This window comes from Chiloscyllium punctatum, chromosome 37 (genome assembly GCF_047496795.1).
Source record: "Chiloscyllium punctatum isolate Juve2018m chromosome 37, sChiPun1.3, whole genome shotgun sequence".
In the NCBI taxonomy this organism is placed as follows: Eukaryota; Metazoa; Chordata; class Chondrichthyes; order Orectolobiformes; family Hemiscylliidae; genus Chiloscyllium; species Chiloscyllium punctatum.
Window position 1 is genome coordinate 776,869 of NC_092775.1, and position 26,996 is coordinate 803,864.

At 42.9% G+C, this 26,996-nt stretch overlaps 1 protein-coding gene across 2 annotated transcripts in view; it reads left to right on the top strand.

Moving 5' to 3' along the window:
• The window catches only part of LOC140462789 (short transient receptor potential channel 4-associated protein-like), a 96,071-nt gene extending 88,010 nt beyond the window's left edge, over positions 1–8,061 (top strand). For both annotated transcript variants that reach the window (XM_072556067.1, XM_072556068.1), the window contains 2 exons: positions 3,489–3,695; positions 6,401–8,061. In XM_072556067.1, the coding sequence (XP_072412168.1) occupies positions 3,489–3,695; positions 6,401–6,538 (345 nt within the window). In that variant the 3' untranslated portion in view covers positions 6,539–8,061. The remainder of the gene's footprint in view (positions 1–3,488; positions 3,696–6,400) is intronic.
• Positions 8,062–26,996: the final 18,935 nt, after the last annotated feature.

Below are 26,996 nucleotides of genomic sequence, written 5' to 3' on the forward strand. Positions count from 1 at the left end.
GAATAGTTAGTGGTTAGAGAGGAATTGTTCAGTTTGTTAGTGGTTCTATTAATCTGTTCACTGGAGTTAGATAAATTATTACTTGTTGATTACAGGGAGTGAAGGGATTTCATTTAACCAGTCCTTTATGACAGATTGGGATGCGAGAGGTAGGTTATACCACTTCTCACACTTAACAGATTGAGGTGAGGCGAACCTCTCTGGGTGTTTTGGTTTTAGTTATCAGAGGTGGGTTTTGATCTCTGCTTCATACCAGTAGCGCTATCGATGACTCCTGCATCTCTTTACTGGTGATTGGTGAATAAAATGGTGCAATAATTAGCTGTAAAATCTCAGCAGGTCTGGCAGCATCTGTAAGGAGAGAAAAGAGCTGATGTTTCGAGTCTAACTGACCCTTTGTCAAAGCTTTGACAAAAGGGTCAGTTAGACTCAACGTCAGCTCTTTTCTCTCCTTACAGATGCTGCCAGACCTGCTGAGAATTTGCAGCATTTTCTCTTTTGGTTTCAGAGACCAGCATCTGCAGTAATTTGCTTTTATCCAATAATTAGCTGGGTTGTATTTATCCTGCTTTAGTGGATAGAACATATCTGGCAATTTTCTGCATTGTTTGGTAGATTAAACAGCAAAGTCAACTTGATCAGAGGCCGAGTGAATGTTAGGTTTTCCAAGCTTAGTTTTAGAGATTGTCAAATTCACTCTGCAGTGTTTAAGTTTAAAATAGTCTGAGAGGTATGACATGATAGTGGCACTTGAATCCTTTGACTAACTCAGGTGCTGATTACTGTAACTGAGAATTTTTATGTAAGAAAGGGTGGAGGGCTCTTGTGACAATAGTAGTGTCCCTGCCTCTGGGCCAGAAGGTCTGTGTTCAAGTGTAACACAGTACCTGTAGCTGATAATTTGGTTCAAAGTTGGAACTTCATGCTAAAGGGCTTTAAGGTTTATTGTGAGAAATAGGTTCCAGTGCAAGAAGTGAGCTGGGTGGCATAGGGGAATTAAACGCATGGATCGAGCACCCTACCTGCAGAGATGTCAGCGGTGGAGTGTCATCAACCACAGTGTGATAGGACTGTAGGGAAAGCAGTTGATTGGTGAATATTTCTAGTCTTAAACTGAAGACGTTTCTTTTTCATTTAGTGTTTAGCCTGTTTTGCTCTCAAATATTTCAAATATAAGATCGATACTGGTGTTTTTATTTATTGTATATGATTTTTATATGAACTGCACGGAATTGGCAGACTGAGCTTATCAGGTACCTGTTGATCCAGAATAAATTATATAGGAAAAGCCAACAGAGAGCTGCAGACCAGTGTCTACAGGAAAGCCACACGCACTGACTAGATACTTGACTACAGGAACAATCATCCCAACACCCACAAACTGAGCTCCATCTGAACATTATTTAAACGAGCCACAACTCTCTGCAGCACCCAGGAACTACAAGAAGCCGAGGAAAAACAGCTACACAACGTATTCGGGATTAATGGGTACTCAATAATTGCAGTCCGCTAATTCTGGCACAACAGACCTAAACAGGAAGACACAACATGCCCAGAGACTTGAGCCACCCTGCCATACGTTAAAGACATCTCCGATGACGACCAGATTTCTCTAGCCCCTACATATCATGGTCACCCACAAATCTCCACCACACTGAAACAGCTCCTGATGAATTTAAAGGACCCTGTACCAACAACCAGCAGGACAAATGTCAGATACAAAATATCCTGCAAGGACTGCAGCAAACATTACCCTGGACAGACAGGCAGGAAACTAGCTATCAAAACACATGACCAACTATCACTAGTATCCATACATAGGCGAAGAGGGGCACCAGTTTGACTGGGACAATAAAGCCATCCTGGGACAGGCTAAACAGAGACATGCGGCATGGTGGCTCAGTGGTTAGCACTGCTGCCTCACAGCACCAGGGTCCCAGGTTTGATTCCAGCCTCTAGCGACCATCTGTGTGGAGTTTCCACGTTCTCCCCGTGTCTGCATGGGTTTCCTCCCACAGTCCAAAGATGTGCAGGTCAGGTGAATTGGGCATGCTAAATTGTCCGTAGTGTTAGGTGCATTAGTCAGAGGGAAATGGGACTGGGTGGGTTACTGTTCGGAGGGTCAGTGTGGACTTGTTGGGCCGAAGGGCCTGTTTCCACACTGTAGGGAATCTAATCTAATCATGCACAGGAATTCCTAGAGGCTTGGCATTCGAACAAACTCCATTAACAAAAACATTAATTTGGACCCCATTTACCAACCTCTAGGAAAAAGCACTGGAAGTGATATTACCAACCACAACAGACCAATAAATAGTAAGACACCCAAGATACACCCACAACAAGTGGGACAGAACACCAGTGCTTCATCAGAGGCTCACTGATGTTACCTAGCATGATGTTGAAACGTCTGGGAACAAATCTACCAGCTCAGCGAGCAAACTTAAACCTGAACCTCAACCTGAGCTATAAATCTTCTCCAAAATTACAGAACTTTGGTTAGGCTGCAGTTGAAGTACTGTGTGCAGTTTCTGTCACTGCACTGTAGGAAGGAAGTGGTTTTAGTAGGGGAGATTCACTAGGATGTTTCCTGGGATGGAACACTTTAGTGAGGAAGTGATATTAGATAAGCTCAGGTTGTTTCCTTTGGAAAATAGAAGGGTGGGTTTTACCTGACAGATGTATTTGGGGTGGGGTGGGGGGTGTGAGCGAGAAGCGTGGATAGAAAGAAGCTGTCCTCCCTTCATTGAAGGATCAGTAACAAGGGAATGTACTTCTAAGATGGGAGGCGGTAAGCTTAGAGGGGATTTGAGGAAGAAATGTTTCAGCCAGAGGGGTGCAATACCTGTTTAGTTGAAGCAGAAAACCTCGAGCCTTCAAAAAGGATGAACGTTTGAAATGTCATAATATTCAAGATTATGGCCCTAGTGTTAGTGGAACTAGGGTAGATTTAGCATAGTTTTGATGGTGCAGTGTCGATGGACTAAAGGGCCTCCTCAGAACTGTACGATTCTATGATGAAACAAAACAATTTTGGTGTATTATAACTCTGCTTTGTCAGGTGACACATTTTCTTCAAAATCATATCACTCATTTTACACTTCGCCAGAAAGAGTTGCTGAGGATTCGGAGCTAATTAGTGAATTGCCAGACTCTTTAATGCTGTTAGCCCTGCTGTAAAAATCCATGTAAAAGTTGCACATTGTTGAATGAAATGTGGAAATTTAATAACAAAGTTAATAAATTAAAGCATGAGGTCTTATCTATGACATACCTTCAATGTAGGCAAAATATTATTTTTAAAAATTGGTTTTCAGAAGGTTTGAAAGATACAAAAACTGAAAAACTGTTTCTCTTTAGTTGGGCTGATCACTCCTGATGCATCAGCAAAGACTGTTCGTACTGTATCATCATGAGTCTTGTGCTTACTCAAATGGATTGTTGTGAAAAGAGGTTCTTCTGCTAATCACTAATTTCTCCTGTTCAAGGAAAACGTTAGCTGTCTGAACACGAGCCTGGTGATCTTGATGTTAGCGAGACGCAAGGGCAAACTGCCATTCTATCTGAATGCTTTACGGGAAAAGGAGCACTGCGAGAAATATCCAGGCTTCCTCCTCAATAATTTCCACAGCTTGTTGCGCTTCTGGCAAGAGCATTACCTCAACAAAGATAAGGACAGCACATGCCTGGAGAATGTGAGTATGTAAAGCTGAGGCATGAATCTTAAAGTTTTCATATCCTTAAACACAAGTTGAATACGTTCTTACTTAGGATTCATGCCTGTAGGATTTAAATTTTATAATGTTAATTTACTATCTTTAAATATGTAATCAGGCTAGCATCCTGATGATTGACCAGATGGCTATCCTTTGTCTTGAGCTGTATGTCTAGATGGTTGCTGTGCAGTGGGGATGTTGACATTTATCTAAGAAATTATGGAAAGATTTATTTAATAGTGCATTTATGATCAACCCTTAAAACTGAAGGTTAAAGTTCACTCACTGTGCTAAACTTGACCTCAGGTGAATTGTCTAGAATCATAACTCATTGTCCAATTCTGTGAAGCTTTGAAGTGGGGCTCGAAAACACTTGTGTACTTGTGCCAAGACTTGATTTGACATGCATGGAAAATATCTTGGTTTTTATTTTTGCTGTCTGAACTTGCAAGGTTTTCAAGCGATTACAATCTGTCAACAGGTAGTTTGTCCTAAACTAATGAGATGTTGTTCCATCATGTGTAGTCTTCTAATTCACTCACCCATGCCCCTCTGTCCCAGATTCCCTTTTATTGTGATTTTTCTTCAATTACCAGTCTAATCAGAATATTAACATGGTCTTTGCTTCAAATACTGATTCACAGTCACTGATTTCTATATATTTCTCATTTAATGTATTTTACATCTTGTTCCTTTTGTGCATTGGCTATCTTAATTTTCTAGCCATCCTTCTGGAAAGCTTTACACAAAATTGTTCAGCTACCATGTCAGAGATGTACAGCATGGAAACAGATGCTTCAGTCCAACCTGTTCATGCTGACCAGATACCCTAACCTAATCTGGTCCCATTTGTCCACACTTGGCCCATATCCCTCTAAACCCTTCCTATTCATATACCTATCCAGATGTCGCCTTAAATGGTGTAATTGTACCACCATTCACTACTTCCTCTAGCAGCTCATTCCATACACGCACCACCCTCTGTGAAAAGATTGCCTCTTGGGTCCCTTTTTAAATATCACCCCCTCACCCCGAACCTATGCTGTCTAGTTCTGGATGACTCCACCCCAGGGGAAAGACAATGTCTATTTATCCTATCCATGCCCCTCGTGATTTTATAAACCTCTATAAGCCTCCGACACTCCAGGGAAAACAGCCACTACCTATTCAACCTCTCCCAAAGCTCATCCTTCAACCCTGGCAACATCAAAGAGAACAAAGAACAGAGAAAATTACAGCCCAGGAACAGGCCCTTCGGCCCTCCAAGCCTGAGCCAATCCAAATGTACTGTCCTTGTAAACTTTTTCTGAACCCTTTTCAAGTTTCACAGCATTCTTCCATTAGGAAGGAGACTGGAATTGCACGCAATATTCCGAAAGTGGCCTAGCTAATGTCCTGCACAGTGCAACATGACCTCCCAACTCCTGAACTCAATACTCTGACCAATAAAGGCAAGCATACCAAACGCTGTCTTCACTATCCTATCTACCTGTGACTCTACTTTCAAGGAGCTGTGAACCTGCACTCCAAGGTTTCTTTGTTCAGCAACACTCCCCGAAGCCTTCCTGTTAAGTAAAAAAGTCCTACTCTGGTTTACTTTTCCAAAATGCAGCTCTTCGCATTTATCTAAATTAAACTCCATCTGCCACTTCTCAGCCCATTGGCCCACCTGATCAAGATCCTATTGTAATCTGAGGAAACCTCCTTCGTTTCCACTACACCTCCAATTTTGGTATCATCTGAAAACTTACTAACTATACCTCCTGTGTTCACATCCAAATTATTTATATAACTGATGAAAAGCCGTGAACCCAGCACCGATCCTTGTGGCACTCCACTGGTCACAGGCCTCCAGTCTGAAAAGAAACCCTCCACCGCCACCTTCTGTCTTCTACCTTCAAGCCAGTTCTGTATCCAAATGGCTAGTTCTCCCTGTATTCCATGAGATCTAACCTTGTTTACCAGCCTCCCATGAGGAACCGTGTCATACACCTTACTGAAGTCTATATGGATCATGTCTACTGCTCTGCCCTCATCAATCCTCTGTTATTTAAAAAAACTCAGTCAAGTCTGTGAGACATGGCGCACAAAGCCATGTTGACTATCCCTAATTAGTCCTTGCCTTTCGAAATACATGTAAACCCTGTCCTTCAGGATTCCATCCAACAAATTGCCCACCACCGACGTCAGGCTCACGGGTCTATAGTTCCCTGGGTTTTCTTTACCACCTTTCTTAAATAGTGACACCACGTTAGCCAACCACCACTTGTCTTTCAGCTCACCTGTGACTATCGATGATACAGATATCTCAGCAAGGGGCACAGCATTCACTTTCCTAGCTCCACAGAGTTCTAGAATACACTTGATCAGGTCCTGGGGATTTATACACTTTTGAGTTTCAAGACATCCAGCGCCACCTCTGTAATATGGATATTTTTCAAGATGTCATGTATTTCCCCACATTCTATATCTTCCTTGTTCTTCTCCACAGTAACTTTCAATAAAAAATACTGTGTATAAATTGAGTGGTCAGTTGGGTATGGACTCTTGACTCCTAGAATGCAGGAGCTCCATCTCAACATCACTTGCTTCATTTTAGGACTTGGGCAGGAGAGCATCTGCTGAGACTCTTAATCTTTTATGTTATGAGTTCAGATTTAAACCTGATCCTCTTCCTCCCACAGAGCTCTTGCATTAGCTTCAGTTACTGGAAAGAGACTGTATCGCTGCTCCTATGTCCTGACCAGACATCTCCTTGTGCAATCATTAGCTACATTGATGAAGTGTACATGAACATTGATAAAGACTTCACTGAAGATTGATATGCAGCTTGTGGACTAACTGGACTAATGCTTCACAAACAGCTGCAAAGTGAGCCCAAGACTATGGATATTCAGACCTTATTGTCTGATGTTTTTCCACACCTGCACTTAGATGTGGAAGAGCTGGCTAGTGATTTTTGCAGTTGTTTTTATTATAACCATGAATTGATGCCTTTTGTCTTTATTAACATCCTTTTGGGTTGTTGGAACCTGTATGTTACTGACTTGGGGAGGAAGAAAGATATTCCATCATTGGGTGCAAGAGTAAAAGCTGCTTGAGAGCCAGCAATGCTTTGGGCCAAACATACTGTGGAGCACTTTTAAAATCGTTTTTTGAATATCCCGTTCTAATTTGGTATTTTAAATATTGACTTTGAAATGTGTCACTTTGCATCTTCCCATCTAAAAGTCTTCGTTATGGGAAGAAGCTATTGGCTAACGGCAACTTTCAGTGTAATCACAGTGGCAAAGTATATTGAGAGTTTAAAAGTAATATTTCATTCACAGCATTGTTTATTTTAAGTACATTGGTGAAATTCATTTGCTGTTATCAGGGTTTCAATGAGCTGTTTCTCTTCTGGAATCTGCTTTCAAGCATCAAGCCTAAAATTTATTGAACATGTACAGCTTATTAAATACTGAGTTTATAATATATACTGTGTACTAATAACTCCCAGAATTTGACTTGTACAATCTATTAAGTGTTTCTATGACTTTTTGTAAAGCAAATCTGTAAGGGGATGTAGTGCATGGTTATTCTTAGCTTGTCTCTTCATCTGTTTATTTTAGTTTTCTCTTTTGCCAGTTTTCCTGAAGACAGTGACTCTTTACTGGGTGCAGTTCTGTAGGTGCTGGTCACCCTTGAGTATCTTGCACAAAGTAATACTTTTACAGTAATTGTCTGCAGTTTGTTGGACTGGAGCGGGGCACATCAAAGTTGAGCCAAGTTCTGTTCCTGAACTTGCAGCTGTAAACATTGATTGGAGTGTGTCAACTAAGTCATTTTTTTTCCCCCTCTAACCTGTGATGCTGTTAGGCTACAATGGTTTAATCAGTTGCTGATGGAAGTGTCTTCCTGGTCTATGTGGCTCAGCTTTAAACTTTGAGCCATTAGGAGAGTGGTTTTTAATTGAATGCTAATTTGTGCATATAGTGTGTAAAAACAATAACTTCTCTAGATGAGTGGGCTGTATATATGTGTAAAATAATGATTAATGTGCCTGAGCTAGTGCAGTTTATAATTCTTGTGGAAGAATGGTGGAAGTTTTAAAAAAAATCTATCCATGAGACATCAAATCACAAGATTCTGCGTCACTGTTTCAGACAAGTGTATAGGATGTGAAATGTTTATGCTATGTCCACTTGCACTGTGGAAATCAGTACAGATTTCATCTCTTCAAATATCTTGTATCTGGGGTGAGTGTTGTAACATATGAACGTGAGGATAAAGTACTGTTGATGGCAGGTCCAACAATGGTAATGGAGGAGTTCAAGTTGATAAATAAAAACAATTATTCACATGAGGTGGGTGCACAATGTTAGTGTATTGGATGAAGTCTAATTCTCCCTGTAGTATTTTACTACCAGAACATTGTGATGTGGGACTGAAGTCACTTTTTTTTATTCATTCATGGGATGTGGTGTTACTGGCAAGGCCAACATTTATTGTCAGTCCTTGTTTGCCCTGGTGCTAAGTGGCTATTTCAAAGGATAGTTGAGAGCTGCATTGATGTGGGTCTGGAGTAATGCATAGTACACACCAGCTAAGGACAGCAGATTTGCTTTTCAAAAGAACGTTAGAAAACCAGGTCAGTAGTGTCATCTTCCAAGGAAAAAAAATGAAAAATAATTCTTTTCTATCTTAAAACATTTGGTCAATTTGGATGCAATTCATCAGGGAACAATTCACCTTTGACTTGTAGCAGCTCTTGCATTATACAGTTGAGCTGTTTACACTTGTTTTCTTTTGTACGTTTTAAACTTACAGAAACCCAATCTTCTCCTTTTCTATCTGAACATTTGAGGATTGACTAAGTATTTTGTTTTGAAATAGTGGGGTTGTCAATTTCTTGCAAGGTTTTAAGGGTATTCAAATATTCCTCCATGGGTCTTGGTTGATATTTATTCTGGAAATTGGGAAAGGCAATAATATAGTTGGAATGTGTTTTACAAACACCACGGGCTGAGGTGACTATTTCTTGGACATTTTTGTCCTGTTTAGAGTTACCCCAAGAAATGAAAGTGGCCAGGCCTTTAATGTACTCTGTTTCTTCTTATATTTGGGTTCTCCTTGTTCTCTTACTGTTACAACCATGAATTTATGGGGAAAGGTGCAAATTGAAACTGCAATCAAACTGCCTAGTTATTGATAACATACCATTCTGCCTTTTTCAGAAGACACTGTTACATTCTTCGTTGCACGGTTTCGGATAATTTCTAGTGCCTCACCTGAATGACCAGAATTGTCTGTGCCTTGACCATAAGACATAGGAGCAGAGCTAGGCTATTTGCCCCATTTGAATCTGCCATGCCATTCAATGAGATCTATGCTGATTCCACAGATTCACTGACCTCCGAGATAAAAAAAAATCCTACTCATCTTAAATGAGTAACTCTTTTTACTCCAAGATTGTGCCCTCCTGTCCTACACGCTCTCACAAGTGGAAACAACCTTTGTGCATTTACTATTTCAAGTGCCCTTAATCTTAAATAAGACTAAGAACTGTAGATGCTGGAGACTCAGCAGGTCTGGCAGCATCTGTGGAAAGAAAGCAGAGTCAGCATTTCAAGTCTAGTGACCCTTCTTCAGAACTAATAGCCTCTCAAAAAAAGTATTGATGGCAGTATTATATGGTGGAGACGGTGGGCATGGAGGTTGACTGGATAGGTGGAGGGGGAAGGGCAGAGAGGGGGAAAAGTTAAACGTGGGGATTATTTGTTGTAGGTCAGGGAAGGAAATCTTCCTTGATGATGGGGAATGTGAGTGGGTGGGTGAAAACAGATTGGTTGTGCTGGGGTGTGGAGATGGGTAAAAGACATGGAAGGAAGTGTATCAGGCTGTCAAATTATTGAACTCAATATTGAGTCATAGAGATGTACAGCATGGAAACGGACCTTTCAGTCCAACTCGCCCATGCCGACCAAATATCCCAACCCAATCTAGTCCCACCTGCCAACGCCTAGCCCATATCCCTCCAAACCCTTCCTATTCATATACCCATCCGAATGTCTCTTAAATGTTGTAATTGTACCAGCCTCCACCACCACCTCTGGCAGCTCACTCCATGCGTGTACCACCCTCTGCGTGAAAAAGTTACCCCTTCGGTCTGCAACGTCCCCAAGTGGAAAACTAGATGCTGTTCCCCCAGCTTGTGCTGTTCCTCGCTAGAGCAGTGTAGCAGACAACAGACACATGTTAGGCAGGAACACAATGTAGATTAAAGTGTCCCATGTTTAACTTTATAGCTTTCTGATAAGCACCCATTAATTATTTGGCTTCATCCTACTGGTGGTTACTGTTAAGGGGCCAAGATGCCATTCCTACAATTGACTACTTGTGTTTATCATCTTTCATCTTGACTCAAGCTGCTGCTATATTCTAGTTTTCTAAACTTTTCTTCCCTTACTGTATTTTCATTAATAAACAATGCTCCACCTTTTTGTAGCTTCCTCTGTTTCTTAAATATTCTCTACCCTTAAATATTCTAATCTTTCATTTTGAAGCCTTGTCTCTGTAATAGGTAAAAACCAAAAGAACTGCAGGTGCTGTTAAATCAGACAAAATTAAAAATTGCTGGAAAAGCTCAGCAGATCTGTGGAGATAAATCAGAGTTAATGTTCCAGGTGTGAGTAACCCTTCCTTGGTTCTGAGGAAGGGTCACTCAACCCGAACGTTAACTCTGATTTCTCTCCACAGATGCTGTCAGACCTGCTGAGCTTTTCCAGCAATTTCTTTTTAGGATCTGACACTTATTTCAGAAACAATCTTAATTCTACTTATGATATTTTCATTTTGTTCCAGTTGCTGTATATTATAAATACAAAATATTTAGTATTGTCCATTTGTATTATTTGTGTAACCTTTAGCCTTTATCTGTTGATTTATTTTAAGATATGTACTCTGTCCCTACCCTTGACCCTTGCTTTGACTCTACTCTTCATGTCGCCACCTCTTTTGAAATTTGATTGCCCGCTCCATCTATTTAGTTTAAAGCCCTCCCTACTTGCCCAGTTATGTGGCTGTCATGAACACCCTTGCCCCAGCAAGTTTCAAGTGTAGATTGTCCCAACATTACAGATACCACTTCTCCAATACTTGGGCAGTGCTCACAAACTGGAACCCACTCTTCCTAAACGAGTTTTGAGCCATGCAGTTATTTCTCTAATCTTATTGGCTCTGTGCTATTTTGCACATGGCTCAGGTTTAATCCAAAAGTTATTACCCTATATACCTTGTGTTTGGAGATTCTGCTTTCAATTTAACATAAAGTAGAAACAGCAGTGGTCCATTCGACTCTTTTGAGTTTGTTATGCCATTCAGTATGATCATGGTTAATTCCCACATCTCAATGCGATTATTCCTGCTTTTCTTCAAGTGATTACAAGGGGGCATAGCTTTAAATTAATGGGGGGTAGATATAGGACTGATGTTAGGGGTAGGTTCTTCACTCAGCGAGTCGTAAGTTCATGGAATGCCCTGCCAGTAGCAGTAGTGGACTCTCCCTCTTTATGGGTATTTAAGCGGGCATTGGATAGGCATATGGAGGATAGTGGGTTAGTGTAGGTTAGGTGGGCTTTGATCGGCGCAACATCGAGGGCCGAAGGGCCTGTACTGCGCTGTATTCTTCTATGTTCTATGTTCTATGATTTCAAATCTGTAAATGTATGTCTTTTTCTTAAATAGGTTAATTGTCTTGGCCTCCTCAATTCTGCAGTAGGGAATTCCATGGGTTCATGACCCTCCAAGTGAAGAAATCTCTCCTCATCTCAGTCCTGAACATCCTCTCTATGTCCAGTCTGTTAACGTTTTAGGAATTGGCTGGCTGGAAGAAGACAGAGGGTAGTAGTTGATGGTAAAGGTTCATCTTGGAGTGCAGTGACTAGCGTGTTCCCCAGGGATCTGTTTTGGGACCATTGCTGTTTGTCATTTTTATAAATGACCTGGAGGAGGGGCTAGAAGGTTGGGTGAGCAAGTTTGCGGATTATACGAAAGTCGGTGGAGTTGTTGACAGTGAGGAGGGATATGGCAGGTTACAGCAGGATATAAATAAGCTGCAGAGCTGGGCAGAAAGGTGGCAAATGGAGTTCAATGTGGGTAAGTGTGAGGTGATTCACTTTGGTATGAGTAACAAAAAGATGGGGTACTGGGCTAATGGTCGTCAGATACTTGGTAGTGTGGATGAGCAGAGGGATCTTGGTGTCCATGTACACAGATCTCTGAAAGTTGCCACCCAGGTAAATAGTGCAGTGAAGAAGGCATATGGTGTACTGGCTTTTATTGGTAGAGGAATTGAGTTCCGGAGTCCTGAGGTCATGTTGCAGTTGTATAAGACTCTGGTGTGGCCGCATCTGGAGTATTGTGTGCAGCTTTGGTCGCCATACTATAGGAAGGATGTGGAGGCTCTGGAACGGGTGCAGAGGAGGTTTACCAGAATGTTGCCTGGCATGGTAGGAAGATTGTATGAGGAAAGGCTGAGGCACTTGGGGCTGTTTTCATTGGAGAAAAGAAGGTTTAGGGGTGACTTGATAGAGGTGTACAAGATGATTAGGGGTTTAGATAGGGTTGACCATGAGAACCTTTTTCCACGTATGGAGTCAGCTATTACGAGGGCGCTTAGCTTTAAATTAAGGGGTGGTAGGTATAGGACAGATGTTAGGGGTAGATTCTTTACTCAGCGAGTCGTGAGTTCATGGAATGCCCTGCCAGTAGCAGTGGTGGACTCTCCCTCTTTATGGGCATTTAAACAGGCATTGGATAGGTATATGGAAGATAGTGGGCTAGTGTAGATTAGGTGGGCTTGGATCGGCACAACATCGAGGGCCAAAGGGCCTGTACTACGCTGTATTTTTCTGTGTTCTATTTTGTTTCAGTCTGATCCCCTCTCATGCTTTAAATGCACGTGAATGCAGGCCCAGTTGAACTAACCTCTCCTGCCAGCCCCGGTATCAGCCTAGTGAATCTTTGCTGTACTCCCTCAATGACAAGTATATCTTTCCTTAGGTAGAGACCCCAAAACAGCATACAGCACTCCACGTGTCATCTCCCCAAAGCTCTGTATAACTGCAGTATGATGTTCCTACTTCTGAACTCAAGCCCACTTGCAATGAAGACTAATATACCATTTGTCTTCCTAATTGTTTGCAGTACCTGCCTGCCTATTTTCATAGGTGTACAAGGACACCCAGATCCTTAATATATTCACATTTCCCAATATATCATTTAAATAATACACTGCCTCTCTCAATTGCTAACCACCGATCTGTAGGAACTGTTCCAGAATCTATAGAATTTGATAAGATGACTGCCGATGCATTTAATATTTCCAGGGCCACCATGTGTAGGTTATCAAGCTCTGGTGATTTGATTGCCTTTAACCTCATTAATTTCTTAACACGATTTGTTTATTGATGCTGATATCTTTTAATTCCACACTCAGTAGATCCTTGATTCCCTAACATTTGTTGTTAATCCATCCTTTTGTGATGGCAGAGCCAATGTATGTGTTCAATTGCTCTGCCATTTCTTTGCCCTATTATACATTCCTCTGTTTCTGACAAAAGGGACCTACATTTGTCATTTCTTATAGACGTGCGGAGAAAAGATTAGCACTTTTTGGTCAGTTTTTAATGTTCCCTGCTATTTTATGCTAAGACTATTTTGTTTTCTCACTCTTGATGATAACCATTCACACTGAATCTTTTTTCCTTGTCATGCCTGTCTAATTAGGTCTCTCCCAACTGGATCCTCCCTCTCCCACTTCAGATTTCTCACCAGCCCTGAATTGATGCCCTGAGCCCTGGCACCAAGCAGATACACCGCCTGATCAACTTTTCCTTTGTGCTGAGAACAGTGTTAATTTCCCCCCCCCTCACTATATTGTTCCATACTACCACTGCGCTCTTTTCTGATCTCTCACCATGAACTGCTTTCTGCACCACTATGTCATTAGCACTTATCTCATCTACCCTGAAGCCCTATCACTCATCCCAGCAAGTTGAAAGAACAAGTGCAAAGGCTGAAGTTTCTGCCCTTTTTTTAAAATTCACTTGTGGGATGGGGCACTGCTGGCTGGCCAACATTTATGTCTGTCTCTAGTTGCCATTGAGAAGTTTGTGGTGAACTGCCTTCTTGAAACCCTGTAGTCAATGTGCTGCAGGTAGACCCACATGCTCTTAGGGAGGGAATTCCAGGACTTGGATCCAGCAACAATGAAGGAATGGTGAGATATTTCCAAATCAGAATAATGAGTGACTTGGAGGAGAACCTGGGGGTGGTGGTGGTTACATGTATCTGCTGCCGTTGTCCTTCGAGATGGGAGTGTTTGTGGTTGTGGTAGGTGTTGTCTAAAGATCTTTGAATTTCTGCATTGCACCTTGTAGATGGTACACCACTACTACGCATGAGTGGATGTTTGTGGCATGAATGAAGTGGACGACTTTGTCCTGGATGGTGTCAAGCTCCTTGAGTGTTGTTGGAGCTGCATCCATCCAGGTAAGTGGCGAATATTCCAGCATGCTCCTGACTTGAGGATTAAATTGCTTTGGCATTTCACAAATTTATTATCCATGGTGTACCTAGCCTGCACGCTTCCAGGCCTCCATTCCTGCCTCATTTTCAGTCAGACTTTATTTAACCCAGACCAACCAGCCAAAGGTGGTGACTGTCTCCTGGTATGAGGCACCCAGATACCTTTAGCCCAACCTGGTGTGTCAATGTCTGCAACTTGTCCTCCACCTTAATTACTGTTTCTCAAGCTGCAAACACTTAATAGGGATGTATTTATTGTGGGATCAAATTGGCATCTAGGGCAATCCATATGCTACAGCTTGAAGTATCACCTGTCCTGAAACCCTTAATGTGTTTGTATTAACTATGTATTTTATTCAATATTGTCTTTTTCGAACATTTTAATAGCCTTACCACTGGTACCTACTACTACCCTAAACATGGGGAATACAATAGACCTAAATCAATTCCCAAATACTGACCGGACGACTAGCTTCTCTAACCGAGTCGAAAACAATTCTGAATGATAGCAAAAGCAAAGAAGCATTTCTTTCACCAACTCCCCAAATCACCAAACTCCTCGCATTTCATTCAATGGATGTAGGTTTGCTCACTGAGCTGGAAGTTTTGTTTTCAGACATGTCGTCACAATATTAGGCATGGAGGTCCTGGGCCTCCTTCAATAGACACACTTCAAACCAGCTTGTTGTCTGTCAGTGCACTCCTGTGACCGTGAATTCCTGAGCTCCTGTGCACTGGAACTACACCACAGATTCCCATCCCCCTGCTAAGCTAGTTTTAATCCACCCGAATAGCACCAGCAAATTTCCCACCCAGGATATTCGTACCCCTCTGGTTCAAGTGAAGACTGTCCTGTTTGTAGAGGTCCCAGAATGAGCCCCAATTATCCAAGCACCTGAAACCCTCCCTCCAGCCACGTGTTCAGCTGATATCTCTCCCTATTCCTTGCCTCGCTATCATGTGGCACAGGTAACAAACCAGCGATGAAACTCCATTTGTTCTAACTCTCAGCTTCCACCCGAGCTCCCTGAAATCCTGCCTTACATCCCTATCTTTCATTCTACCTACGCCATTGTACCGAAGTGGACTACTACTTGGGCCTGGTCACCCTCTCCCTTCAGGACCCCCCAAGATACTATCAGAGACATCGCCGACACTAGCACGTGGGAGGCAGCACACCAACCGTGGGTCTCTTTCGTTCCCAACCAAGCTTCTATCTGACCCTCTATTGAGTCACCAATGACTAACACTCTCTTCCTTCCCCCCCCCCTTCCCTTCTGTGCAACAGGGATAGACTCTGTGCCAGACACCTGCACTCCAATACATGCCCCTGCAAAGTCATATCCCTCAACAGTATTCAAAACGGTATACTTGGTTTTTCTGGGGAATGACCACAGGTGATCCCTGCACTGACTTTTTTTTTCTCCTAACAGCTACCCAGCTTTCTTCATGCCTAGGAATAATTACTTGCCTCTAACTCCTTTCTATCACAGACTCTGCCTCCCGAATGATCCGAAGTTCATCCAGCTCCCACTCCAGTTCCCTAATGCCGTCTTGGAGGAGCAAGAGTTGGGTGCACCTCCTGCAGGTGTACTTGGATGGGACACTAATGGCGTCCCTCACCTCAAATATCATGCAGGAGGAACATTCCTCTCTCTGCATTGCTATCCCTGCTAGTCCCCTTATCGGAATGTTTTTAAAAAAAGCTGTGTCCCTGGTGTTTAAGGTTAGATGAGGTGGATGGGTGGGAGGCCCTACAAGGGTAGGGTTTCTGGTTTAGAAAACATTCACTTATAACTGAGGGGACAAATGTCCCTCCTTTCTCAGAAACATCTGCTCTCCGATGTCAGTCATAGAGATGTACAGCATGGAAACAGATCCTGCGGTCCAATTCATCCATGCTGATCAGATATCCCAACCCAGTCAAGTCCCACCTTGCCAGCTCCTGGCCCATATCTTTCCAAACCCTTCCTATTCATATACTCATCCAGATGCCTTTTAAATGTTGCAATTGTGCTAGCCTCCACCACATGTGCACCCTCTGCATGAAAAAGTCGCCCCTTAGGTCTTTCTTACATCTTTCCCTTCTCATCCTAAATCTATGACCTCTAGTTCTGGACTCCCCCATCCCAGGGAAAATACTTGGTGTTTGACAAGGTTCTGTAAGGTTAGGTCATACAGAATACTGGGAGAACTAGCCATTTGGATACAGAACTAGCTTGAAGGTAGAAGACAGAGGGTGGTGGTGGAGGGTTGCTTTTCAAACGGGAAACCTGTGACCAGTGGTAAGCCACAAGGATTGGTGCTGGGTACACTGCTTTTTGACATTTACGTAAATGATTTGGATTAGACCATTGGTATGTTTAGCAAGTTTACAGATGACACCAAAATTGGTGGTGTAGTGATCAACGAAGAAGGTTACCTCAGTCCAAATAGGACTTTGATCAGATGGGCCGGTGGGCCGAGGAGTGGCAGATGGAGTTTTAAAAAATATTTTGTTGAAAAACCTTTGTCTTTGTAACTTTTTAATTTTGTATAGTATCAAACCTCAAAAACAGCCAACAATAACCTAACTACTCTACTAAAGAAATCAGTGCTCCGTTTATTACAAATCCATAAATAAATAACAACGTTCCCTTCAGCACAGCGCGACCATAGCTCTCAACCTTTGAGTACATCAATTATTAAACCCACCTTTGTTTGAAATTCTTCCTCTCCTGGCATTACATTTATCAGAATCGACGTTTCAAGCATAAGCCCTTCTTCATGCCCGAAACATCGATTCTCCTGTTCCTTCAATGCTGCCTGACCTGCTGCGCTTTTGCAGCAACACATTTTTACGATCTGCTCTCCAGCATCTGCAGTCCTCACTTTCTTTATTACGTGTATCAGACCAAACCATCACAGCTAGACAAAAGTCTTAATCAAAATGGTGGACAGATCTGCTTCTGTTTTCTGGTAGGACCATGTTTGTAAGAAGGTCTAAAGGAATGTGTTCCGTAATTAACTTGCACCACCCCAACAGCCCCAGGGGCTTCTCAGACACCCAGCACATCAGAATGTTCTTCCTTGCTCAAAAAGTGAGAATGTTAAAAAGCTTTTTCCCATGTATATCCAAGGGAGGTAAATTTGGTAAATGCAGCAGCAAAGAGATTGGGTTCACCTTGCCTTCGCATCCCCAAGACCCTCTCTCTTACTCCTGCCACAGCGCTCCAATATGCACAGAACCTGTAGCAGGACCACAAACAATGCGTGAGGGTACCTGTATTTACTTCACATTTGGGACACATTGAAGATGCTTCCTGCTTAAATTTCACAAGACGATCTGGGGCCAACTGAGCCCGATGAAGAGTCTTTAACTATGTAGCATGGGTCCTATTATGTATCAAAATCTTCCCCTCATTCTCACAAATATCTCCCATGTTTCCAAAATGATCTCCACTCCTAACACTCTCTCCTAGACCTCCCATCACTTGATGAACCTCTCCCCAACAAGTGATGGACAGTACTCACTGAAAGAGTGCTCTTAGCTTGAAGCACCCTCTTTTTCTGTATCAGGTCTACACCACTCAGTCAAGAGGGTGGTCTCCTTTTGGATAAAATCCCCGAATCTGAAAGAAACTAAAGAGGTCCCAACTTGACAATACATGTTTCTGAGTTATTTGATCAAATGACTTCAACATTTCACCTTCAAACGGATAACTCAAACAAGAGACTCCCATTTCTACCCAGAGTTTAAACCTGGGATCCATTGTCCCTGCCTGGAAACACAGCATGCCAACTAAGGGAGTAAGGAAAGATGTTTTAGACATATTACCCTCCATCTGCCTCATTGCCCTCCATGCTTTGACCGTGTTAGTAACTATTGGGATTACAGCAATGTTCTGCAACTGTCCTCACTTTGTCGAAAAAACAGGTTGATAAGAGGATATTTCGTCTGGGAGGCCTCTATGTCTAGCCAAGTCACCATGTGCCCAGTCACTTAAAAAGGATAGGAAGGAGCTCAGTTGATATCTTCTAATGTCCAGGAGGTCCAATCCCTGGGGCAGTTGCAATGTTGCGTGCTTAATAAGGGGTCCTTTATAGCGCCAAATAAAAAAACTAAACCGGCCATTCAATTTCTGAAATATTTGCCAAGGAAAGAGCAAAGGGAGCATCCGCAAAGGGTACAATAAGTGAGGAAGAGCATTCACTTTGATAAGAGTGACTCGACCCAACCATGATATTGGAAGAGCCCCTCATCTTTGAAGGTCTTGTTTAATCTTGTTAAACAAATGAACAAATTAGTCTTGAACAACTAATCAAAGTTAGGGGTAACAGAGGCCCAAGTAAAGAAACCTCCCTGTGCCCACTTAAAGGGGAACCCACCTTCCACATCAGGTATTCCTCCAAGACCGCCTCCGACTTTGAAAAATTAATCTTGTAACCTGAGAAAGAACCAAATGAATTACTACACCGTATCATGCAAGGCACTGAGACTGCCGGGTATGAAAGAAAATAAGAACATAATCTGCATATAGTGTAATCTTATGCACCTTCAATCCCACCTTTGGGACAGTTATATTATGGTCCACACGAATGGCCTCTGCTAACAGCTCAATCACTAATGTGAAAAGCAATGGTGAAAGGGGACAGCCTTACCAACTGCTCCTACCAATGTTAAAATTATCAGACCTTATACCATTGGTGAGATCCATTACCAGAAGATCACTGTAAAGGACCCTTACCCATCACCTTCACCCAGGCCAAACCACTCCAGGGTATAAAAAAGAAACTGTCATTCCACTCCATCGAATGCCTTATCCGCATCCAAAGAGACCACCAACCCTTGAACTGATTGCTGCTGGCGCACTTGTTAAGCAACCTCTTAACACTAGTAGAAAATCTGCAACCCATCAGATCTTCTTTAACAATAGTGGGTAACACCCCTTCCAACCTCAGTGCCAAAGCCTTAGACAAAATTTTAAAACCAGAGTTTAAAAGTGATATGCATCTGTAAGAAGCACAGTCGTCCAGGACCTTGCTTTTCTTGAGGATAAGAGATATTCGCCTCTCAAGGATGGCAATCCCAACAATATAAATAGTTATACAAGTCTATCATTGGCCCAGACAGTATGTTTACAAATTCTTTATAAAAACTCACTGGAAAGACTATCAGGGCCAGGCACCTTCCCACTTTGAAGTTGCCTCACCACCTCCTTTATTAGGGCGGCACGGTGGCACAGTAGTTAGCACTGCTGCCTCACAGCGCCTGAGACCCGGGTTCAATTCCCGCCTCAGGCGACTGACTGTGTGGAGTTTGCACGTTCTCCCCGTGTCTGCGTGGGCTTCCTCCGGGTGCTCCAGTTTCCTCCCACAGTCCAAAGATGTGCATGTCAGGTGAATTGGCCATGCTAAATTGCCCATAGTGTTAGGTAAAGGGGTAAATGTAAGGGTATGGGTGGGTTGCGCTTCAGCGGGTCGGTGTGGACTTGTTGGGCCGAAGGGCCTGTTTCCACACTGTAAGTAATCTAATCTAATCAAATTTACCGCTTTACCCTCGTCCACCTCCTTAGTCACCTTCTCAAAGAATTCAATAAGGTTTGTGAGGCACGATCTGCCCTTCACAAAACCATGCTGACTATCCTTGATCACATTATTCCTATCCAGATGTTCATAAATCCTATCCCTTACAATTCTCTCTAAGACTTTGCCCACAACAGAAGTGAGGCTCACTGGCCTATAGTTACTAGGGTTATCCCTACTCCCCTTCTTGAACAAGGGAACCACATTTGCTATCCTCCAGTCTTCTGGCACTATTCCTGTAGACAACGAGGACATAAAAATCAAGGCCAATGGCTCTGCAATCTCCTCCCTTGCTTCCCAGAGAATCCTAGGATAAATGCCATCAGGCCCAGGGGACTTATCTATTTTCACCCTTTCCAGAATTTCCAACACCTCTTCCCTACATACCTCAAAGCCGTCCATTCTAATTAATTGTGACTCAGTATTCACACCGGCAACAATGTCCTGTTCCTGAGTGAATACTGACGAAAAGTATTCATTCAGTGTCTCCCTAATCTCTTCAGCCACCACACGCAACTTCCCACTACTTTCCTTGACTGGACCTATTCCTACCCTAGTCATTCTTTTATTCCTGACATGCCTATAGAAAGCCTTTGGGTTTTCCCTAATCCTACCAACTAAGGACTTTTCATGTCCCCTCCTTGCTGCTCTTAGCTCTCTCTTCAGATCCTTCCTGGCGACCTTATAACTCTCAATCGCCCCGATTGAACCTTCACGCCTCATCTTTACATAGGCCACCCTCTTCCCTTTAACAAAGGATTCCAATTCCTTATTAAACCACGGCTCTCTCACACGACCCTTTCATTCCTGCCTGACAGGTACATACTTATCAAGGACACTCAATAGTTGCTCCTTGAACAAGCTCCACATATCAATTACGCCCTTGCCTTGAAGCCTACTTTTCCAAGGCACGCATCCTAAGTCGTGCCTCACCGCATCATAATTTCCCTGCCCCCAGCTATAACTCTTGCCCTGCAATGCACACTTATCCCTCTCCATCACTAGAGTAAAAGTCACCGAATTGTGGTCAAAGTGCTCACCTACCTCCAATTCTAACACCTGGCCTGGTTCGTTATCCAGAACCAAATCCAGTATGGCCTCACCTCTTGTTGGCCTGTCTACATATTGTGTCAGGAAACCCTCCTGCACACATTGGACAAACACCGACCCATCTAACGAACTCGAGCTATAGCTTTCCCAGTCAATATCAGGAAAGTTAAAGTCCCCCATAACAACCACCCTATTACTTTCACTCTTCTCCTGAATCATCCTCGCAATCCTTTCTTCTACGTCTCTAGGACTATTAGGAGGCCTGTAGAAAACTCCTAACAGGGTGACCTCCCCTTCCTATTCCTAACCTCATCCCAAACTACCTCAAATGGCGATTCTTCATCCATCGTCCTTTCCACCGCTGTAATACTATCTTTGACAAGCAATGCCACACCTCCCCCTCTTTTACCCCCACCTCTGACCCTACAAAACATTTAAATCCTGGAACCTGCAACAGCCAATCCTGTCCCTGTTCTACCCACATCTCCATAATAGCCACAACATCGAAATCCCAGGTACCAACCCACGCTGCAAGTTCACCTACCTTATTTCGTATACTTCTTGCATTGAAGTATACACACTTCAGTTCTGGGTTCTGGTCATGACAATCCCCAGGACATTGATAGTGGAGCATTTAACAAGGGAAATGTCATTGAGTGTCCAGGAGCAATGATTACTGGCGATGGTCATTAACTAGCACTTGTTTGGTGCAAAAATGTTACTTTCCACTTGCCACTCAAATAACGGCTGAAGAGAGGGCTAGAATCTAATTGGGTTATTAGAATGGGAGAGGGGAAATGTAAGCTTGAACCAAGATGGCAGGGTTATGGGACTGCATACAGTCTCTTGAGTCCAGGGCTTCGTTCCCATCTTCTTTTCACTACTTTTGTTTTCTTTCCTTTTGTCATTCGTTTCTCTTACACCTTTCGTGGCAGGTTAATTGTCATTGGCACAGCAGCAAGAGTGGGTTGTGCACAGAATGGCAGCAGCCTCCTGGTGGTTGGAGGTGGCAGCGGTGGCAAAGTTTCTCCAGTGATTGGTTGCAGCAGCAAGGTTATATCTTGGAGGAGGGTGGCCGGAGCAGAAATCTTGGCAAGGTGGTGTCCTGGCCTGGTTGGGCCAGGGACTCCTGGGTTGCAGTAGGCACAAAGTGGGAATTCTTAGTATCATCGATGTGGCAGCTAAGCCAGGGAAGCCTGGTTGTTGTCATGGTAGGCCCAGAGCAGGGATTTCTGGTTATTGACGAGGCAGCGTCGGAACGGAACCAGGAACTCCTGAATTTGGGATGAGTGTAAGGTCAGCGTGGGACTCAGCAACAGCGAGGTGGGCCCAGCAATTAACAGATGGCATCTTTAGAATGATGACTCCTACATTGGTGGATCTGCTGCAGACAGTAGCGGGGCATTGGGGGATGGTGGCACAGGTGTCACTGGTGAACCAGTTCAAAACTCATGAAGGAAGCAGCAGAACAAAGGCTCTCTTTAAGTTATATCTTTTTACTCTTAAAGTATTCAAAATGGCACTGAACTGTAGTGACAGTTGAAGTTTTTCACTATTTTACTGTATTATTCATTATAAAAGTGACATTAAACCATTCAATTCAATTACTAAGCAAGAGAATTACAGGCAGGTATTTGGATAACAATACCCAGAGTGAGATAGGAAGAAACAGAGCATAGGGTCGAAATTGGGGGAAGGGGGAAGGCACAAAGATAAAATTAATGGCTGTTGAATGATTGTAGTATTCAGATCAAAATAGGTGAACTAACAGCTCAAAAATGTTGATGGATATGACCATTGCAGAGACATGATTAGAAGGAAATTGAAGCTGGGAACTATATGTTGAGGTGTATGTGACCTTTTTGAAAGGTCAGGCCAGAAGGAAAAGATAGTATTGTTGCTATGGGATGGAATAAACATAGGAGACCATTCAGCCTTTTGAGCTGCTCTGCCATTCATAATGATCATGTCTGATTGTCCAACTGAATAACTTAATCATGCTTTCTCCCTATAACCTTTGATCCCAAGTGCTATTTCTAGCCATGTCTTGAATCCATTCAACTATTTCCTGTGCTAATGAATTCCACAGGCTCACTACTCTCTGGGTGAAGAAATGTCTCCTCATCTCCATCCTAAATGGTCCACCACAAATCCTCAGACTGTGACCCCTGTTTCTGGACACACCTACCATTGGGAAAGTCCTCCCTGCATCTGTTCTGTCTAGTCCTGTTAGAATTTTATAAGTCTCTATGAGATCCCCCCCCCCCAACCCCATTCGTCTGAACTCCAATAAAAACAATCCTAATCTAGTCCATCTTTTGTCATAAGTCAGTTCTGTCGTCCCCAGAATCAGCCTTTTAAACATTTGTTTCACTCCCTTGAGAGCAAGAGCATCCTTCCTCAGAAAAGGAGATCAAAACTGCACACAATATTCTTTGTATGGCCTCACCAAGGCCCTGTATATCTGCTACAACACATTCCTGCTCCTGTACTCACAACCCCTCGCAATGAAGGTCAACATACCATTTGCCTTTGTAGCCTGCTACACCTGCATGCTGGTCTTCAGCGACTGGTGAACAAGGGCACCCAGGTCCCACTGCACACTCCTCCCAATTTGCAGCCATTCAGGTAGTAATCTGCCATCTTGTTTTTGCTTCCAAAGTGAATAACCTCACATTTATCCAAATTATACTGCAACTGCCATTGATTTGCCCACTCACCCAATCTGATCAGATCATGGTGAAGGATCTCTGCATCCTCACTACAGTTCACCCTCCCACTCAACTTGGTATTATTTGCAAATGTTGAGATGTTACATTTTGTTCCCACATCCAAATCATTAATAGGTATTATGAATAGATGGGGTCCAGGTGCTGATCCCAGTTACTGTCTTGCCAATTTGAAAAGGGCCCATTAATTCCTATGCTTTAGAGCATAAGACATAGGAGTGGAAGTAAGGCCATTCAGCCCATCGAGTCCACTCCGCCATTCAATCACGGCTGATGGGCATTTCAACTCCACTTACCCGCATTCTCCCCGTAGCCCTTAATTCCTTGTGACATCAAGAATTTATCAATCTCTGCCTTGAAGACATTTAGCATCTCGGCCTCCACTGCACTCTGCGGCAATGAATTCCACAGGCCCACCACACTCTGGCTGAAGAAATGTCTCCGCATTTCTGTTCTGAATTTACCCCTCTAATTCTAAGGCTGTGTCCACGGGTCCTAGTCTCCTCGCCTAACGGAAACAATTTCCCAGCATCCACCCTCTCCAAGCCATGTATTATCTTGTAAGTTTCTATTAGATCTCCCCTTAATCTTCTAAACTCCAATGAATACAATCCTAGGATCCTCAGCCGTTCCTCATATGTTAGACCTACCATTCCAGGGATCATCCATGTGAATCTCCGCTGGACACGCTCCAGTGCCAGTATGGCCTTCCTGAGGTGTGGGGACCAAAACTGGACACGGTACTCCAAATGGGGCCTAACCAGAGCTTTATAAAGTCTCAGTAGCACAACGGTGCTTTTATATTCCAACCCTCTTCAGATAAATGACAAAGTGTTTCCTCTCTGCCAGCCAGTTTTCTATCCACCTCCATACACTTCCCCCGATCCAATACATATGAGAGCAAGAAATAATCTTTCAGGTTCATAGCTCCTTGAAAGTGGAGTCGCAGGTAGATAGGATAATGAAGAAGGCATTTAGTAGGCTTTATTTTATTGGTCAGAGTATTGAGTTGGGAGGTCATGTGGGAGCTTTACAGGACATCGGTTAGGCCACTGTTGGAATATTGCGTGCAATTCTGGTCTCCTTCCTATCAGAAAGATGTTGTGAAACTTGAAAGGGTTCAGAAAAGATTTACAAGGATGTTGCCAGGGTTGGAGGATTTGAGCTATAGGGAGGGGCTGAACAGGCTGGGGCTGTTTTCCCTGGAGCATCGGAGGCTGAAGGGTGACCTTATAGAGGTTTACAAAATTATGAGGGGCATGGATAGGGTAAATAGGCAAAGTTTTTTCCCTGGGGTCAGGGAGTCCAGAACTAGAGGGCATAGGTTTAGGGTGAGAGGGGAAAGATATAAAAAAGACCTAAGGGGCAACTTTTCACACAGAGGATGATACGTGTATGGAATGAGCTGCCAGAGGAAATGGTACAATTGCAACATTTAAGAGACATTTGGATGGGTATATGAATAGGAAGGGTTTGGAGGGATATGGGCCGGGTGCTGGCAGGTGGGACTAGATTGGGTTGAGATATCTGGTCGGCATAGGCGGGTTGGACCGAAGGGTCTGTTTCCAGTCTGTACATCTCTATGACTATGTAGAATCTATATGAGTGGATGTAAGAAATAAAAAGGGAAAGAAGGTATTGGTAGGAGTAGTCTTTAATCCCCCTAACTATATCTATATGTGGAACAGAGAATAAGTCGGGGGATGAAACAAAGGTTGTACATTTAGCATGGATAAGTTGAAATCAATTGTGGATCCAACCAGGGATCAGGCTATTTTGGATCTAGGTAACTTTAATCTTCACATAGATTGGGAATGCCAGAGGACACCATGAGGAAGAATTCTTTAAAAGTGTACTTGGTAAGTTTCCTCAAACAATATGCTTTGGATCCTACAGAGATCAGGCTATGATGGATCTTGCAAGGATGCCTGCCTTGAAGAAGTTTTCCTCCTCTCTCTACAAGAATCTCAGGGAGTCCCTCTGCCACAGCAAACTCTATGCTACTTTCTCCCCACCCCCACCCTCCTCTCACTTATCTCTACACCCTTCAGGCACTCTGCCTGTATTTCTAATGGAGGACTTTTGCCTGAAACATCGATTTTACTGCTCTTCGGATGCTGCCTGAACTGCTGTGCTTTTCCAGCACCACTCTAATATAGACTCTGGTTTCCAGCATCTGCAGTCATTGTTTTTACCTATGATGGATCTGGTCACCCTGCATTGAAGCAGGTTTAATAAGCATCAGAATAAAAGATCCCCTCAAACAATGACTATAATACTGTAAAATTTAATTTTCAATTTGTGAGAGAGGAACTTAGCTTAGAAACAACTGCTAAGCTTAAATCACAGTAATTTCAAAGGAGTGAGGGCAGAACTGGCTGGAGTGGATCAGTAGGGGATTCTAGCAACAATGATGGTCAAGGAACAATAGCAGGCATTTAAGCAAATGTTTCATGGCTCATAGCAAAGACATTTTCAGCGAAGAAGAAGGATTCTAGGAAGAGAGTAGGCTAACCGTGGTTAAGCAATAAAACAAAAGATAACATCAGATTGTTTTTCTTTCAATCTGGCAAATATTAGTGGTAAGCCACAGAATTGGGAAAATATTTTTAAAAATGGCCAAAAGAGAATAGAGGGAGAAAATAAACTTTGAGGGTAAACTTGCAAGTATTAGCCAGGGCAGACAGCAAGAGCTGCTTTTAAATATAAATAAAAAGGAAGAGAGAATCCAAAATGTACATAGGCCACTTGGAGAACAAGCTGGGAAATAATCAGGAACCAGGCAGAGGAATTAAATTGATACTTTGCATCAGTTTTTAGAGTCAAATACAGTAATACCATTCCAATATTACTGAATATTCAAAGGACAAAAGGAAATTAATATTCCCACTCTCACAAGAGAAGAAGTACTGGGAAAACTGACAGGACTAAAGACCAAAATGGCCTCTGGATCTAATGGAATGATGAATCCTCTAAGAATTTAAAGGAAGTAGCTACAGAGATAGCACATGCACCGGTAGTCATTTTCCAGACATCTTTAGATTGCAAGATTGTCAATAGAACATGTTTAAAAGGGAAGCAGACAAAAAACGAACCACTAAAGACCCGTTACACCTTAAGAACATAGAACAGTAGAGGCCCTTCGGTCCTTGATGTTGTGCCAGCCTTTTATCCTGTTCTAAGATCAGACTAACATACATATCTTTCATTGTACTATCTTCCACGTACCTATCAAAGAGTCGTTTAAATGTCCCTAATGTATCTGACTCTACGATCACCGCTGACAGTGCGTTCCACACACCCACCGCTCAGGTAAAGAACCTAGCTCTGACATATGAATTCATCCATTTACCTTAAAATTATGCTC